Source organism: Citrus clementina, unplaced genomic scaffold, assembly GCF_000493195.1.
Source record: "Citrus clementina cultivar Clemenules unplaced genomic scaffold, Citrus_clementina_v1.0 scaffold_5, whole genome shotgun sequence".
NCBI classification, from domain to species: domain Eukaryota; kingdom Viridiplantae; phylum Streptophyta; class Magnoliopsida; order Sapindales; family Rutaceae; genus Citrus; species Citrus x clementina.
Genome location: NW_006262201.1, coordinates 22,706,574 through 22,722,378, shown reverse-complemented (window position 1 = coordinate 22,722,378; position 15,805 = coordinate 22,706,574). Strand labels below are relative to the sequence as shown.

Below are 15,805 nucleotides of genomic sequence, written 5' to 3'. Positions count from 1 at the left end.
CAAAAGAACTCAGCAGTTTAGATATCTTATTGGACAAGTGATTAATAAGTTCTTTTACTTTTCTTTATTTATTTTATTAATCTTTCGTGATAAAGAAGTTTAGCCGAATTAATAAAAGTATTTTTAGTAGATTTTGGATGCTTGTATGAACACCACAAAATCAAGTTAAGAACAATAAATTTATTTTTATCGGGGAACGGGGTGCCTCGCTTGTTCGGGGTTTACGGGACTGTTTCGGTTTTTTATGGAGTGAAGGGGGACTGCGAGATTCGACTTCGGGTGTGAAGAGCTTCCAAAAGTCACCTTAAACTTGCAAAACAACGAGAAATAGGTTAGAGGTGGAGTTGGGGGTGGTTGGAGCCTACACTCTGACGCTCAAGTCAAAGTTGAGTTTTCTCAGGTTAGAGAGCTTGCAAACTCTCAGTAATGAAGATTAGAGGTTGAAGAAACCTCAGCTCTTGTGATGTGTGTTAGATGTTTGAAAAAAATTAAACTTAAGTATTTATAAGGTGTACCGCGGCTGCCGTGCCACCTGGCGTTATTTTATTGGCATTCCTTATTGTCATGTCAGGAATATTCTTGTTTTTCATATGTGTGGCGGCTTAGACGTTTCAAAATATGCTTGGAGAATAAGTTTGAGGTGTATTCACGTGTTAGATGTAGAGGAGTGGTCTCGCCTACCTCAGCTAAAGTTGTTGGGAATTCGCAGGTGTGGCAGAGGAAAGCTGGTGGTCCAAACTGTCATAGCCTCAACCTTTTTAGCTTATTTGTTGGAGTGATAAGTGGTTGTCTCCTCTTTTGTAGTATTAGATTTTCTCGTTAATTCTTTTTTTTTTTTTAGAAACTCAGCTAATCGTTTTTGAGATTATGTCTCTTTTATCCCTTGACAATTTTTTAAATATTTTTCTTACTATTTTATTCTTAATTGGTGTACCCCGGGTACCCCACAAAACACCTGGGATACCCGATGTAAGCCAACATTCTTGTTATAACTTTGGGTATAAAACTTCATATCGATACGTGGCATTTTTCTTTGGTCTTTTACTTTGCCCCTAAACAAAAAGTATGATATATATTTAAAATATTAATAAAAGGCAATTCTTTAATATTATTTAAGTGAAAAAGAGTGGGCTTAAATGTTCTGAAAGCAAAGAAAAAGTATTGTTACAAAAATAATAAAAACTCAATAGTGATTTCAATTATTTTTATAAAAATCTCTTTTAAAACACGATACAATTCACTAGCTTACCAAGTGGTTTAAAGTTAAGGAACATGATCCTCTCCTGATTTGAGTATTACTGAATTTTTAATAATCTTTTGTTATGTATCTTTTAATAGTAATGTATTGGTAAGATTTAATTTCTTTTATTTTTTATTTATTAACACCCAATCAATAATTAAGTTATTTACTCAAAATATAATTAAATCAGGAGAAAATCTTGATTCTTAAAGTTAAACCACTTGGTAAATTTGAAGTTAAAACACGGTTCAATTGAAGGTTTTTAGAGCGTGAGGTTTTGAATCGTGGTTTTGAAAAGGTGCTTTCAAAAACAGTTATTATAAATCTTGAAGGACGAATAACTTTTGTTTTCATCCCCGCTCTTCTCTGTTTCTCTTATTCGCATTGATGGGCTCTTGCAATACCTTAATAGAAAAAGCTGTCCAAACAGAATTTACAACAGTAAGTTGTCAGGAAGTCTTGTCTTTTGCTCCACTACAACGCAGCAAATGAGGAGCATCCACGCGTTGCAGGAGAGAGGAAAAGTTGTTGGAACTTAGCTGATACAAGACTAATTTCCATTGAGCTGTTACATACAGAGTCTGTAACGTAGTTTTGTCCCACTACAATTGATGATAATGAGGCAGGCTACTCAACAACAGTGAAAATTAAAATTTGTCTTGAGAAAAGAACAAGTCAGAATCATGAGTTGTGTTACTTGTTACCAAATCTTGTCTTTTATGTGAGCTGAGGCTGTTGACAGTCTTACATCCATTTTACCTCACTTATTGCACTGCCTCTGCAACTTTAACTGAATTATTTCTATTTACAGTAGCCTTCATTTTGACCGTCCTTTTCTTTCCATGTAAAATTATAAACACAGCTTCAGTTCCTTCCTATCTACTTAATTAATTAAGCATCCAGTGTATTACTACATTATTTGACTTTGTTTTGAATCAACTGAATTTCGAAGCTAATTTATACCGAATCTTATGGGAAAAATTTCGGTCAGAATTATTGATTCAGCAAAGCAATTTCAATTAAGGTATTTACATCATCATTTACAATTTCTTAAATTACCACTCAACAAAAAAAAAAATTAAGTGTTTTACCAATAAATATAATAATAAAATGACTACAAGTGAAACTTTTATATCGTGAAATATAGACATTTAATTTAATTTGTTTAATATGTAAAGCATTAAGCATATAATTAACTTTCATTTTAAATAATATTCTAATAATCATTTAATTGAAAAGGAAAGATTGATCATCACAAAAAAGTGAAGAGTCAAACAAATATATAAAAAGATGTGGCATGAAGCAGTCGATTTCACAGCATTAATCCAAGACAAAGACAGAAGGTGAAAGCATTCAAAGGATGGACACCGTGTACAGGAAGAAACTGGCAGTGCCAGCTTAGGTTACCACCTTTGTTAGCTAAGTCATAAATATAGCATGAAAATGCAATGTTCTATTATCGTTATCATTTTATTTTCTCTCTTCCTCTTCAATTTATAGACACGTAGCTCTATCTATATCTTCAACATTTCACAAAAGCTCTTATAAAAGAAAATATATTAATTTGTTTCTCTGTCTGAAAAGAAGAAGAAGAAGAAGAAGAAGAAGAAGAAGAAGAAGAAGATGAGGGTGAGGGGTTTGATGTGTCAATCAACAGCAGCAGCAACTGCAGTTTGCATGCCAAATGATTCAGCTAGTTCAGTCATTGTACCCAGATCAAGGAGGCCACCAGCTGATGATCATTATAGAAATACTCCTATTGATGATGATCATACAAGATTAATCAAATATTCTAAGCTGATTGATAACTCTCATCATCCTCCTAGTAGCAATTACAAAAGGTCTCTTCATTTTGTTCCTTCCACTTCTTCTATCAAAAGACAAGCACAAGATGATATTCATAGCCACCATGACCCAAAACCAAAGCCGAATCCAAAGTCAATGCCCCTCATTAAACTTCCTCTTGCTTCATCAGGCCAGGTCTTTCAGGTCAAATTTCTTATTCTCCAATTCATTTTTATAGATTAATGAGTATATTTGTTTAATTACGTCAATTGCATAATATACATGCAGGTGGTTGTGATGAGGGTCTCGCTTCATTGTCAAGGTTGTGCTGGCAAACTGAAGAAACATTTATCTAAAATGGAAGGTACATATATATTTGACTCATCTATCAATTGTTACAATGAATTATATTCAGAAAGTGTACATGCATGTAATGTAAATATCACAAAATAAACTGTAAATTAATAAATAAGGGATCATATCAATTTACAGGCGTTACATCGTTCAGCATAGATCTAGAGACGAAGAGGGTGACAGTGATGGGACATATATCACCAACTGGAGTACTTGAGAGCATTTCAAAGGTGAAAAGGGCTGAGTTTTGGCCTTGTTGAATGTGAATGTGCTGCAGTGCTGATGCCTGAGACACTTATCAGCAAAATTAAGCTTAATTGCAATCATCATGCGTGTCTAATCTTTACCTCACATTAAGTGATTGTACGTTTTATTTGGTTTTAATTGCTACTTGCTGCAAAAAAAAAATTAAAAGCAAGAAATAGACTAATTAAATTTAAGAAAGAGTGGGAAATTGATCATGAGAATAGGAGCAGTATTGATTGTGATGGCTACTTTTTAATGAATGATGCGTGCTAATTTTTATTTATTTTTCTACATCACATGTATATAATTCACAGTCACGTCCGATACTGTAGTGTAGATTATTATTATTATTATTATCACTGCTCTTTAATATTTTTTTCTACGCTAACTACCTTACCAAAATTTCTGGACTAAAATAAATATTGTAGATGAAAAATGGGGTGGATTAAGAGTGCGATAAGTAAAGGATTTAGACTATGTTTAGTATATCTTTTTAAATAAATTTTATTTAAATAGAAATTTTGTTAATAAAGTTTTTATAAGTAAAGATGTTTACATAAAAATTTTTAGGAATACTAGAAGGTTCATCCGACTTGAATTCAGTTATTTTGAGTTATAATTAATCAAATTTAAGCATATTTTATATATTTGGGCCGGGCTCGAGTTTCACTTGAAAAACTTGAGACTGGCCTAAAAGTTCAAGAAATGTTTAAAGTTAAAAAATATATACTATTTTAATTAAAATATATCTTTTCACATATATTTAACCCACCTATAACATATATCTATAGTTTTAAATTCTATAAACCCAACTTTTAAAGTTTAATCCAACAAAAAAAATGTATAAATAATAAATTTGTAAAACACAATGAAAACGTTTTAAAAAATGTATAATGTAAAATTTGAGCTTTTTGGCCCAGTCCGTAAATATCTTGACTTGAATAAGGTTAAGCTCAGGCTAACCCATTAAAAGATAGGGTTATTTTTAGGGACCTCTCCTAAGGTTTGGCATATTAACACTCAGAAAGAATGTATCCACGTAATTACAAGCACCTCTCCTGTTGTTAATATTCAGTTAGTTTGACTGTTAGTAGATCGTTAAAATTACAAAAGTACCCTTCCCCTCAAATAATAAATTATTTTTTAGATTGGTTCTCTGTTTTCATTGAAATTTTCTCTCGCTTCCTCTCGCTTTTTCTTGACCTCCAAACAAAACAAATTTGACTTTTGTTAGATTTTGGCATGGGGAAAGGAGGCGAAGATTACGGGTACGGAAAATTATAAGTGAAACAAAAACAAGCGAGGATCGCGAGATCCTCCCGACTTGGGCACAATCAGTTGACGAATGCGAAAAAGCACTATAGAGTGAGAAAAAGAGTTGGTTTGAAATATGTGGAGGTGGAACGACGTCGAAGATCTACGGGTTAAATGAACTCGAGAAACGATGGGCCATCAATCTAGAGCTTAATCCTGGAACAATTCAACGACACACTCGTTCTGAATGGAACAAGGGTCGTTGATCGGAGAGAGTGAGACAATTAACAAAACGAACAAAATCGTTCCTTTAGATACATATATTCAAGGGAAAAAATGTATGTTTTTTGCTGGGATCACTATTGTGAATGGGAACTGTGTGTGTTTGGTTATACAGATTAGAATGAAGACTGAGATTGGGAAAGTGCATAGGCAAATTTATGTTGCTTCGCAGAGCGAAGAGGATACCTCGTTGAAAAGAAACTGAATGATTTTGGGGAGGTTAATTTTAAGTATTTTAAAGATGAAGATGGTGTTGAGTGTTGTTCACGTGAAAGAGAAAGCAGATTGAAATGATTATGTTTTCTTTTATCTTCTTTTGTCCAGTGGTTATTATAAAATTCTGGTTAATAGAGTAAACTCTTACATATATATCAGACATCAAGAAACACAAAGCTTCACTTTTGAATTCTTTTGAATTTAAAATTTTTTTTACACATTTACCCTTATATGTTGATTCCATATGTATTTGGATACTAACGGCAGGGGAGGTGTTTGTAATTACGTGGATACATTCTCTTTGAGTGTTAATACGCCAAATTTCAGGGGAGATCCCTAAAAATAATCCTTAAATGATATGTTAAGACACGACTCAAGACTAATATTTTACAATCCCTAAAGGGATTTTGAACGATGCAATAAAATGAACTATTGGTGTCTTTTTTTTAATCTTGCTAAGTTGACTCAATGGTGTTTAGAAATCAAACAGTGTTTCAAAATAGTTGATTTCCTCGGAAGCATTTTGTCAACCACCTTTGGGTGTGGCTCAATATCATCATTTTTCGCAATTTTTTTTTGTCACACCTAAACTCATGCAAGAGTGTGCCACACTACCTTATCACGTGACAAGAATAGCACGTGATAGAGGTGTGAAGGAAACAATTCCACATTGACCTAGATTAAATCTTGGGCTTAATAAAATTTGAAGCAATTTTCAACTCTTAAGCTAACTTTTGAATATCAGTTAGACCCATAAAATTTTATAGTTATGATTTATATCACATGAATTTATCTTAGAGCCAAGGCATAGCTCCGATACTAAGTCCCAAGTATAGCTTCAATCTTAAGTCCAAGGGGCCATAGGTTTGAGATTTAATGAGTGCATAAGTTTATATATATATATATATATATATATATATATATATATATATATATATTTGTAGGTGCCATCTAGCACAACACTTTAAGTGTGTTCGATTTGATAATTTCCTAATAAAAAATAATTAGAGATAAAAAGTTGTTAACTGAACCTAATTAAAGAATAGCAACTGTGTTCTTACAAAGTTGAGGATATAAAATTTACCTTACAACTTTGCCTACGTATTACAGAATCAACAAAATTCCCTTGAAATTAATAAGAATTGCATGCTAATGTAGTCAACCAAATCGAAACTACTTGATTTTCATCTCGTGTGTGTTTTGAGCCCTCATTTTGCTTCCCCAGGAGCCATTTTTTTCTGCCCTCTTCTTTAACTCAACAATTTGGTCTTGCCACATCTTTCTCATGGCAGCTTCATCATGATTATCAACACAAAAATCCCCATAATTATTTCTGGAAAGTCGTAATTGATAGTCATACTTTGCACGCAAAACAGGATACGATAGTCTTGTAAGCAGCATGTAGTTTAACAAAAATCCTCGTCGCTTCTGCCTTCTTCTAAGAAGCGCAAATCACATCGGGGTGATATCAAAGAGCCACCGTTCTGTAAGCTCTTTTAACTTCATCAAAACTCGCATTATCTAAACTCAATGAAAGAGCTCCCTATAGAAATTGTTTGTCTCAGTCGTTTTCATATGCCATTTTCGACGAAGCTCTGCATGAAGTTGCAGTCACAATACTGGCATTTTGCCGCCGTTTACATTTATCGAGAAAGAAAAGGCCTACTGACACTGGTAAGACTGGAAGTAAGTGACTAACTCATCGCACAAAATGATGAATGCTTGCTTTTAGGCCTACACACACTTAAGCATATAAATATATATATGTGCAAGATTACAACTTTAATAATATAATACGGTTTAAGCATATGAATGCTTTGGAATTGTAGTTGGAGCAAGACTAGCAACAGTCATTACAAAGTTTGCGCGTTTGCTCAAGATAATTAGCTGTAGGGACAAGTACACGAGTATACATAATTGGGTCTGCATTTGCTCAAGATTTTAAAGATATAAGTCAATCTCCCCACCATTAACAGTATTGAAGGAGTGCATCATTCGGCTCATTTGCACATACGCCTTTGCTCTTCTTCAATCCACATAAGCCCATAGATGTGCTATGCCTCTAGGACTAAAAGAAAGCGGGTGAGCACTTTAGTTCTCTAGGAATTATGATGCCCTATTTGAGATGGTTGGATTAAATTCTATTCTATCTTGTCAAATATATGAACCTAAAAAAATTGAACTCAGCCCTAAGTTAAAAAAGCTGCACATGTCATCAGAAGTTAAGTTCCCAAATAACATTTTGCATCCAAATAACATTCTCATTTGGACAATTTATTACTAAGCAAAGTAAAGTCACTGTTACCAAGCATTCTAGATCAGCAAGCACAGAGTAATGTTAATTTAAACAAGTAAAGCATAGTTGTTTTCACATTTTCATAAGTCAATCTCACCGCAAACACTTCGGAAAACAGAAGCTCAAAACAACAATCTAAAAATCAATTGGTCAAACATAAATCACAGGATCCTTTATTAATCATAAACCAATGCTTCCATAGTACAAAACCTTAGGAATCTTTTCCCTATCCCTCCCGTATGCAACAATATCAGGGTCTCAACCATAAAGGAATGACTAATTGAGGGTACACAAGGGTTTTTGAATCTAAAACAAAAAAGCATAGTACAATGAATAACAAAATTTTACTCCCCATCACTTCAGTTTCTGAAATAGCTTTACTGCAACCTGCATTCCATTATAAATAAACTCAGGCAAATATACAATAATTTTTTTCCCCATCTTGTGGGCTGAGAAAATAACTCTTGCATTAAAGAATAAACACTTACGCATTTGTCAATGCATGACCAATAATCAAAATATTGCCCGGTGCAGTGCTTGTGCCCACTTTCATCACCTTGTATCCTCTTAACACATGCCTGAAGCAACATTATAAGTTACCATGATGACATCTCCATTCTCAAACTAAAATTAAAATGTTAGCAACGAGATGTTCAGCACCATTTACCAGACAAGCTCATCAAATATTCAGATAAGTAAACTTCTCAAAAGAAGAATATTTTGGACAGCTACAACATCGAGTTTAATGACAGAGCTGCCAGTAAATCAAGGGAACAAACAGGAAACTCCCATTTTTAAACAACATTGACTGAATCTAGCTTTCACCGCTGATGCAATAGACAATTAATAAAGCTCTATAAGTTCAATAAAAACCCGTCTGCTTTTTTTCTTTTTTGAACTTCAGCTTTCACACCTTTATAATTGCCTTGTTGGTTTCTATTTAACATGAGCAATTTTAACAATTCTAATATCGAAGTCTAACTACATCGCAGAATGAACTTGACTACAAGCAGGGACTTGTAAATGACAATAAATAATGAGCAACTTTCAATAAGTGTATGAAGAGAACACCAAAAGGATTGTGCAACCCCCGATATATGAGAACAATGAAGAATGCAAGGGCACACTAAAATCCACATGATAACAGTCATGGATTTGATACCTTCTAATGCATAATATGTACAGAGATTTTAGAAACTTAAACCCCAAAGGTCTAATTTCTCTTCAGATACCCACAAGGTGGACCATCAGTCAAATAACATCAAAGGTTCTTGTTCACTCAGGTGCAACCATATTACTCATAAAATGTTATTCCCATAGTACTAATCATATGAAACAAGAATAGAAAATGCAAATAATAATATGAAACATCCAAGCAAGGACACTCATTTACCCAACCTCCTGAAAGTGAATGAGGGTGATTCCATTTTAGCAGAAAAGATTACAATATCAAGAAGACTAATTAGTAGAAATAAATACAAGTAGCCAGCCAGGGTGGGTTAGAATTTCAGAGAAAAGCCCACAGTGGAAATAAATTCACACACAAATAAAGTTATGCTTGAGCACAGTAAAGAGAATATAGGTCTTGTTCTCATTTACTCCATTACAATTACAATAATAATTTTGTTGCATCTCTTGTACAGGAGAAGCTAATTAGAAAAACGCCTTTATGTTTGAATCGGCAAAACACACATAATCCCACTTATAAACTTAACTGATGAATGCCCTGCCAGATGTATAGAAGAGGGCCCTGGCCATCAAATTACCAAAGAACCGGGCAAAGAGCAACAAAAAAAGACCTTATTAGAAACTCTGTAAAACTTGAGACAGTCTATTAAAAATTCCTCTCAGAACTATTGGAGATTAACTATTCACTAAAATGGTTCTTTATTTGATTACTCTACATTATTTGCCAACATCAGCCACAATCTAGAATAGTTTCCTTCATATACCCATCTATTCCAAACCTTCCAAAACGGCAATGGAGAGAGCAAGAGAGGAAATGACCCAGATTATTTTCTATTGTCAAAAAAGTAAGGACAAAACCAAAGAGAAACCAACCTCCCGTTACAGAGGAGTGCCTTTGGAGACCAAAACCTAAAAAACAAACACAGAGAACCTAACAAAGCATTGTTACATGGTATCAGAAAAACCAATTCATTTCAAATCATACCTCACTCAGTACAGAGGTCATTAATATAAATTCGTTAATAAATAATTCTCATCCATAACTTGCACTTCTTACCAATATCATATTCCAACACCCACAAGATAGCCAATTACTTGATCAGAATGTCATGATTTAAATCTTCCATAATGTTACTACAAACCTGATATTCAAGCAACGGTTTCACACACTTTGGTTTGCATGCTTCTTCAAAATACTTCTTCTGATCAACAAGTTCCTCATCCGCCCTTTATAGAATAGATAAATAAATAAATGAAGCAAAATATAAGTGTGTACAAGAAGCATAATATATAAAGTTTGAAAAAGCATTGAAAATCAACATGACTACATATTTTAAGCTGGGTACAGACCCAGACACAAATTTATGGGAAAAAGAATCTACCCCAGCATTTGTATTTCAAAAATTCCAATTATGTTTCTCCAATTATTCAAATCAGCACAAGCACAAAAGTAAGAAGACAAATCAATCATCTGCTTACATTGCAAATGGAGGGCAAGTAAATGTCAAGAGAGATGGCTGGATCACCTGACACATATTAAATAAAAGAATTAGAAATACAAATATCAAAAATAGTAAATCTGAAAAAAGATATAAAACCCTAAACAAAATTTAATAGAGTGATATTGAAAAAAAGAAAAAAATATAGATCTGATATTATCGATCAAAGCAAGCAAGAGAGAGAGACAGAGAGAAAGAGACTTGTTATTGGTTAAATCTCAAAAAGAAGAAAAGCGGGGGTGCTGTCTGGCTCTTTGGTCTTACCTTTCAGGGCAGAGCACTTTGAATGATACGAGTAGTTGTTCTAAACGAATGTGAACGGTTAAATAAAAGACAGCTTTGACTGCTTGAGTTTGGTTATTGGGGGAGACTCGGATCGGGTCAATCCGATAGGGTTTCGGATTGTTCGAATTCCATAAAAGGCATTCGATCGTCAGATCCGATCCGAATCTTGGGGTCTGCTTCATTCGGATTCCTTTCTTCTTCCTTCTAATTTCAAATTCTGCTCCGAATCCGAATCCAATTACCTCCATCAGGATCGGATCGAATATTTTGCCCACTCCTAAATTCATTGAGAGCCTGCCCCATTTTCCTTTGTTTTTTTGAATTCGTCGACGGCTGGGGCAGAACCCATAAGAAAGAAAAACTACCGTAAGCTCGTCTCTCTGCAAATTTTTTGGGCCTACTGAATGAACATTGGGTATGTGGGCTGGGCTAAATTTAAGGTTGTCAATACTCTCACACCCTTCAAAATTCATTTTTTAATCAATAATGATAGAGATCTCACCATTTGAATCTCAATTTAAATCTGGTTGGATCATTAATATATATTAGCTTAAGGTTAATTATTATTTTACCCCTCTATTATATGAATTTTATTTTGAGCTCCTATAAGCCCCAGTGGAATCTTGCTTACCGTATCTCTAATATTTCCACAAAACCTAGCACAATTCCTCTAGACTTATTCAACGAGCAAAATTCTAAGGTTATTTTAATTTATGATGTTTGCTAATGTAGTTCTATGAATTGTACGAAAAATAACTAGGATTTGAAGTTATCAAAAAAAATACTCACATAAAGATGATGAAAGGTTGTTGAAAAATTGTGTCAAGTTGATTCTTACACTCCTACTTTAAGTACTGCTTAATTATTTTATCATTATAATTTATTTGTGTATTTTTATTTCAAATTTTACTCTCAGCCCTTAAAGTTGTCTTTTTAATAGCAAACAACTAATTTTTTTGTTAAGATTCAAAGTATTGCTTAAAAATTTCATTATTATTTGTTTTGGGCCTTTTATTTCTTTCAACTTTTGAAAGCGGAAATTACATCCTAATTTACTTTAACTATATTGCTTATAAAATAAGATTTTTCATTTGATAGTAAGGTCAATTGGTTGCTAACAAACTAAGCTGAAACGATAATTAATAGGATGAAAATATAATTTTATCATTTTGCCTTTCAATATGAATGGTGGTTATGGTTCTACAACTTGTAGTTTCTTCCATTGTGATTAAATTATAATCTTTCATTTGTTTCAAAATCTACTTGTAGAATAAAGTTATGAAGAATTGAAAGCTAGAATTTGACCTCTTGGTTGGGCGTTATCTTGTTTCACTAGTGTTATTTTTTTTTTCAAATTATTCATGATTGTCTTATTGTATTCACCTTGATAACATTATTTCAAGAGTTTTTGCAGGCACTAGAGAAGTAAGAATTTTCCTTATGATTGAAAAGCAATGACATTATTTCAATGTGATGCTTCTAGTCAATTGTCCTTACGGCAAAAGAAACTATTTCAAAGTTTTGGCTTGTGCCACTTTTGATATTTTTTTCATTGGATCTAGGACATTAATTTCTTCCTTGTAATTGTGTTGAAATTGTTCAGTCATCAACTTATAATTTACTTTTTGATTATCATTTTTATAACCAAGTCCTGAATTTCCTATGCACTCTTTGTTGGGGAAAAATTAGGTTTTTAAATTTTTATTAAACCTTTTGAAGATCGCTCTCATATAATATATAAGAATTTGTATTCTAGAAATCGTACCTTGAAAATCTGAGTTGGCTTTTTCCGCTGAAGTGATTTAGGCTCCTAGATCACGATCCGCCACCACCACTCCTGTTAGATCACGATCCGTCACCACCACGCTTGTTAGATCACGAACTGTCTCCAATGATCTTCCAGGTTATGACTCAGGTTCGATCTGCACTTGACGTGTGGGCGCCTTTATCACTACTAAAGCAACTAGCACGAGAAAATTTTTCTCTCAATAATGGAGAGAAAAATCTTATTCTCTGATTTGTATAAAGTGGCTTCTCTTTTCTTTTTAGAAAATAAGCCTTATATATGTCCCTTTAGTGAAAACCCTAGGCTCCAAATAATGTCCTAAATAAAACTCACGTTATTTTCTTTTTCAATAGGGGACCCACCTTGTAAAATAACATAAGGCCCCTTATACAAAGCTAATTAAATGGAGCCTCTCACTAAATGATATATTTAGGCTTTTGACCCAAATAGCTAGTTATCTTACTTATTAGTCAAGTAGTGGTGCAGTCAATTAAATGAGCTAACCCGGGGATTATTTGGGAACATACAATAATGGCTACAATAATTAGGCATGTAATTAAACTAGCCCAATTATTTAATTCCAAATCTACTCCACTAAAAGATTGGAACTGACTTCCATAATTGTATGCTCGAATAATAATTCGTCCCAAGCCACATTGATTTCTTTACTGCACAATCCTTTGTACCACATCGTTAATTAAATTGATATCTCAACTGTCCAATCAATTTAATAACATCTTATTCCTTGATCCTTACTGGTTTTCTCTAATGATCATTTTCAACATACTAAATATGTTGACACACTCTGGCCAGAGAATTCTATGATCAAGTGCCGAAAACCCATCAAGAGATGTGTTGTACAAATTCTATATTGTTAATCCATAACTCCAATACTCATAATTGCTCCCACCAAGATACCGGGTAATCTTGACCACAAGGCTGTGTCGTGCCCATTGGTAACTCAAATGGAATAACAATTACAATCATGAAATCATAATTAACTCAAGATTAAGATTACAGTAAAATCAACGCCTATGAGATTTAATAAGTCTGACAGTTATTACAAAGTTAATTAAATCTCATATGTGATCCTGTTCAATGTAGTCGTACTACATCAATAAATTCATACATGATTAAGACAAATCATTCAATGAATTTATTACAGTCTATACCTAAATAAAGTGCCCAACTTTATTTATCAACTGTGAACTAAATTTATTTAATCATAAGATAACTTGTATTTATGTCTTCTGTGAATCCACACGGTGATCACATAAATACATATAATATGATTAAATGAACTTTAATACAAATATAAATGCAATTAAGATATTTGAATAAAATACCTCATTTATTTTATTAATCAGAAAAATTGTTTATTACAATTAAATAAACACATATGCTTTTAAAGAGCATATTATCCCAACAATCTCCCACTAGCTCTCAAAGCATATCTGGCATATTGCACATGCTCTAGGACTCTAAGTGCAGGTTATAAAGGTTTCCCACTAATGGCCATTGTAATAAGATCTGCCATTTAGCATCTAATGCCATTTGGGGTACTTTCATATAACCTTTCTACATTATTCCCTTATAAGATGATACTTCCTTTCAATATGTTTTGTTTCTTGTGGTTCCTTGGTTCCTTAGATTGAGCTACCGCACCACCATTATCACAAAATAGTTTAAGGGGTGCAGTTACAACAGGTACCACCTCAAGATTTCGTAGGAACTTGTAGAGCCATATAGCTTCTTTTGCAGCTTCAGATGTAGCCACATATTCAGCTTTAGTTATTGAGTCTGTGATACAAGATTGTTTCACACTCATCTAACTAATAGCTCCACTTCCCAATGTAAACATATAGCCGGAAGTTGATTTTCTAAAATCCTTATCTGACAAAAAATCAGAATTAGTATAACCCACTAGAATGAGTTCATCACCAGAATACACAAGCATATAATTTTTAGTTCTTTTCAGATACTTTATAATATGCTTGACTGCAGTCCAGTATTGAGGTCCAGGATTAAATTGATATCTGCTAACCATCCCTACCGCAAAACAGATGTCTGGCCTAGTGCAAAGCATGGCATACACGAGACCTCCCACAGCGTCTGCATAGGGAACTCGTCTCTTTCTCTCTATCTCTTCAGATGTTTTAGGTGATTGATCCTTAGAGAATGTAATTCCATGTCTGAATGGTAATAAATCAGTCTTGGAATTTTCCATGCTAAATCTAGCCAATATCTTATCGATATAGACCGCTTGAGACAAGGCTAAAGTTTTATTCTTCTGGTCTCGTAGTAACTTGATACCAAGAATATAACTTGCCTCCCCAGGTCTTTCATATCAAATTATTTTGCTAACCAAATCTTTATTGTAGTCAATACTCCTATATCGTTTCCAATCAGGAGAATATTGTCTACATAAAGAACTAGGAAGGCTACAAATTTTTCCTGAATTTTCTTGTACACACATGGTTCATCAATGTTCTGAATGAATCCAAGTGATTTAATCGCTTGATCAAATCTGATGTTCCATGACCGGGATGCTTGGTTCAATCCATAAATGGATCTCTGCAACTTACATACCATGTGTTCTTGGCCTTTTTGTATAAATCCATCTGGTTGCTGCATGTAGATGTTTTCTTCAAGATGCCCGTTAAGAAAGGCAGTCTTGACATCCATTTGCCAAATTTCATAATCTAGCACTGCAACAATGGAGAGCAGAATCCTGATGGATTTAAGCATAGCAACCGTAGAAAAAGGTTTCCTCATAATCGATTCCTTCTTTCTGAGTAAACCATTCGGCTACTAATCTTGCTTTAAATGTTTCCACCCTTCCGTCTACTCCTCTTTTTCTCTTGTAGATCCACTTGCAGTCTATAGGTTTTACCCCATTTGGTGCCTCTACAAGTTCCCAGACTTTATTGGAATACACAGATTCCATTTCTTGATTCATGGCCTTTTTCCAAAATTTAACATCTCTATCTATTAGAGCTTCGTTGTAACTAGTGGGATTTTGTACATGTTCATCTGAGATAGTCATATAGGTTTCTCCCAAAAATATGTATCTCGCAGGTAACCTAGTTACCCTCCCACTACGACAAAGTTCTAAAAGTGATGGTTGTTCAAGGATAATCCTGTGCTGATCAGCTGGTTGTTGCTGTTCTTCATGTTCTATAACAGGTGTTGAAAGCTGAGCATCAACCTGATCTCTTTTATTTCTCTAGTTTTACCTTACTCTTAGGTTATAAGTCATTATAGAGTCTTCCCTCAAAGATAGTAAAGAATATTCCTATAAATACTTTCCTATCTTGAGGACTATATTCAGAATTTCCCTTATTCTTTAAGATACCTAAAACATGCAAGCTTCT

The 15,805-nt window shown here is 33.7% G+C and overlaps 2 protein-coding genes across 3 annotated transcripts; one reads left to right on the top strand and one right to left on the bottom strand.

Moving 5' to 3' along the window:
* Nucleotides 1–2,719: 2,719 nt before the first annotated feature.
* Nucleotides 2,720–3,781, top strand: LOC18042592 (protein SODIUM POTASSIUM ROOT DEFECTIVE 3). The gene is made up of 3 exons (XM_006432425.2): nucleotides 2,720–3,229; nucleotides 3,314–3,389; nucleotides 3,518–3,781. The coding sequence occupies exons 1-3, from the start codon at nucleotides 2,864–2,866 to the stop codon at nucleotides 3,637–3,639; spliced, it is 564 nt and encodes a 187-aa protein (XP_006432488.1). The 5' UTR covers nucleotides 2,720–2,863; the 3' UTR covers nucleotides 3,640–3,781.
* A 4,034-nt stretch (nucleotides 3,782–7,815) lies between these two features.
* Nucleotides 7,816–10,967, bottom strand: LOC18042452 (cytochrome b-c1 complex subunit 6). Of its 2 annotated transcripts, none has more exons than XM_024184637.1 (5): nucleotides 10,562–10,967; nucleotides 10,341–10,387; nucleotides 10,004–10,088; nucleotides 8,162–8,251; nucleotides 7,816–8,060 (listed from the first exon to the last, which is right to left on the bottom strand). In XM_024184637.1, coding segments are annotated over exons 2-5 (210 nt in total). In that variant the 5' UTR covers nucleotides 10,343–10,387; nucleotides 10,562–10,967; the 3' UTR covers nucleotides 7,816–8,027. The 2 variants fall into 2 exon arrangements, with proteins under 2 accessions (XP_024040405.1, XP_024040404.1); XM_024184636.1 differs by having other exon boundaries at nucleotides 10,625–10,966.
* Nucleotides 10,968–15,805: the final 4,838 nt, after the last annotated feature.

What these genes read in the sequence shown, in the direction of transcription:
- LOC18042452 (XM_024184637.1), bottom strand. An exon ending in AACCGTTGCTTGAATATCAG is followed by an intron (nt 8,252 to 10,003) that starts GTTTGTAGTAAC and finishes ATGTTGCTTCAG; the next exon opens with GCATGTGTTAAGAGGATACA. An exon ending in GGTCATGCATTGACAAATGC is followed by an intron (nt 8,061 to 8,161) that starts GTAAGTGTTTAT and finishes AATGGAATGCAG; the next exon opens with GTTGCAGTAAAGCTATTTCA.
- LOC18042592 (XM_006432425.2), top strand. Translation starts at nt 2,864, where the DNA reads ATGAGGGTGAGGGGTTTGATGTGTCAATCAACAGCAGCAGCAACTGCA. An exon ending in CATCAGGCCAGGTCTTTCAG is followed by an intron (nt 3,230 to 3,313) that starts GTCAAATTTCTT and finishes ATATACATGCAG; the next exon opens with GTGGTTGTGATGAGGGTCTC. An exon ending in ACATTTATCTAAAATGGAAG is followed by an intron (nt 3,390 to 3,517) that starts GTACATATATAT and finishes ATCAATTTACAG; the next exon opens with GCGTTACATCGTTCAGCATA.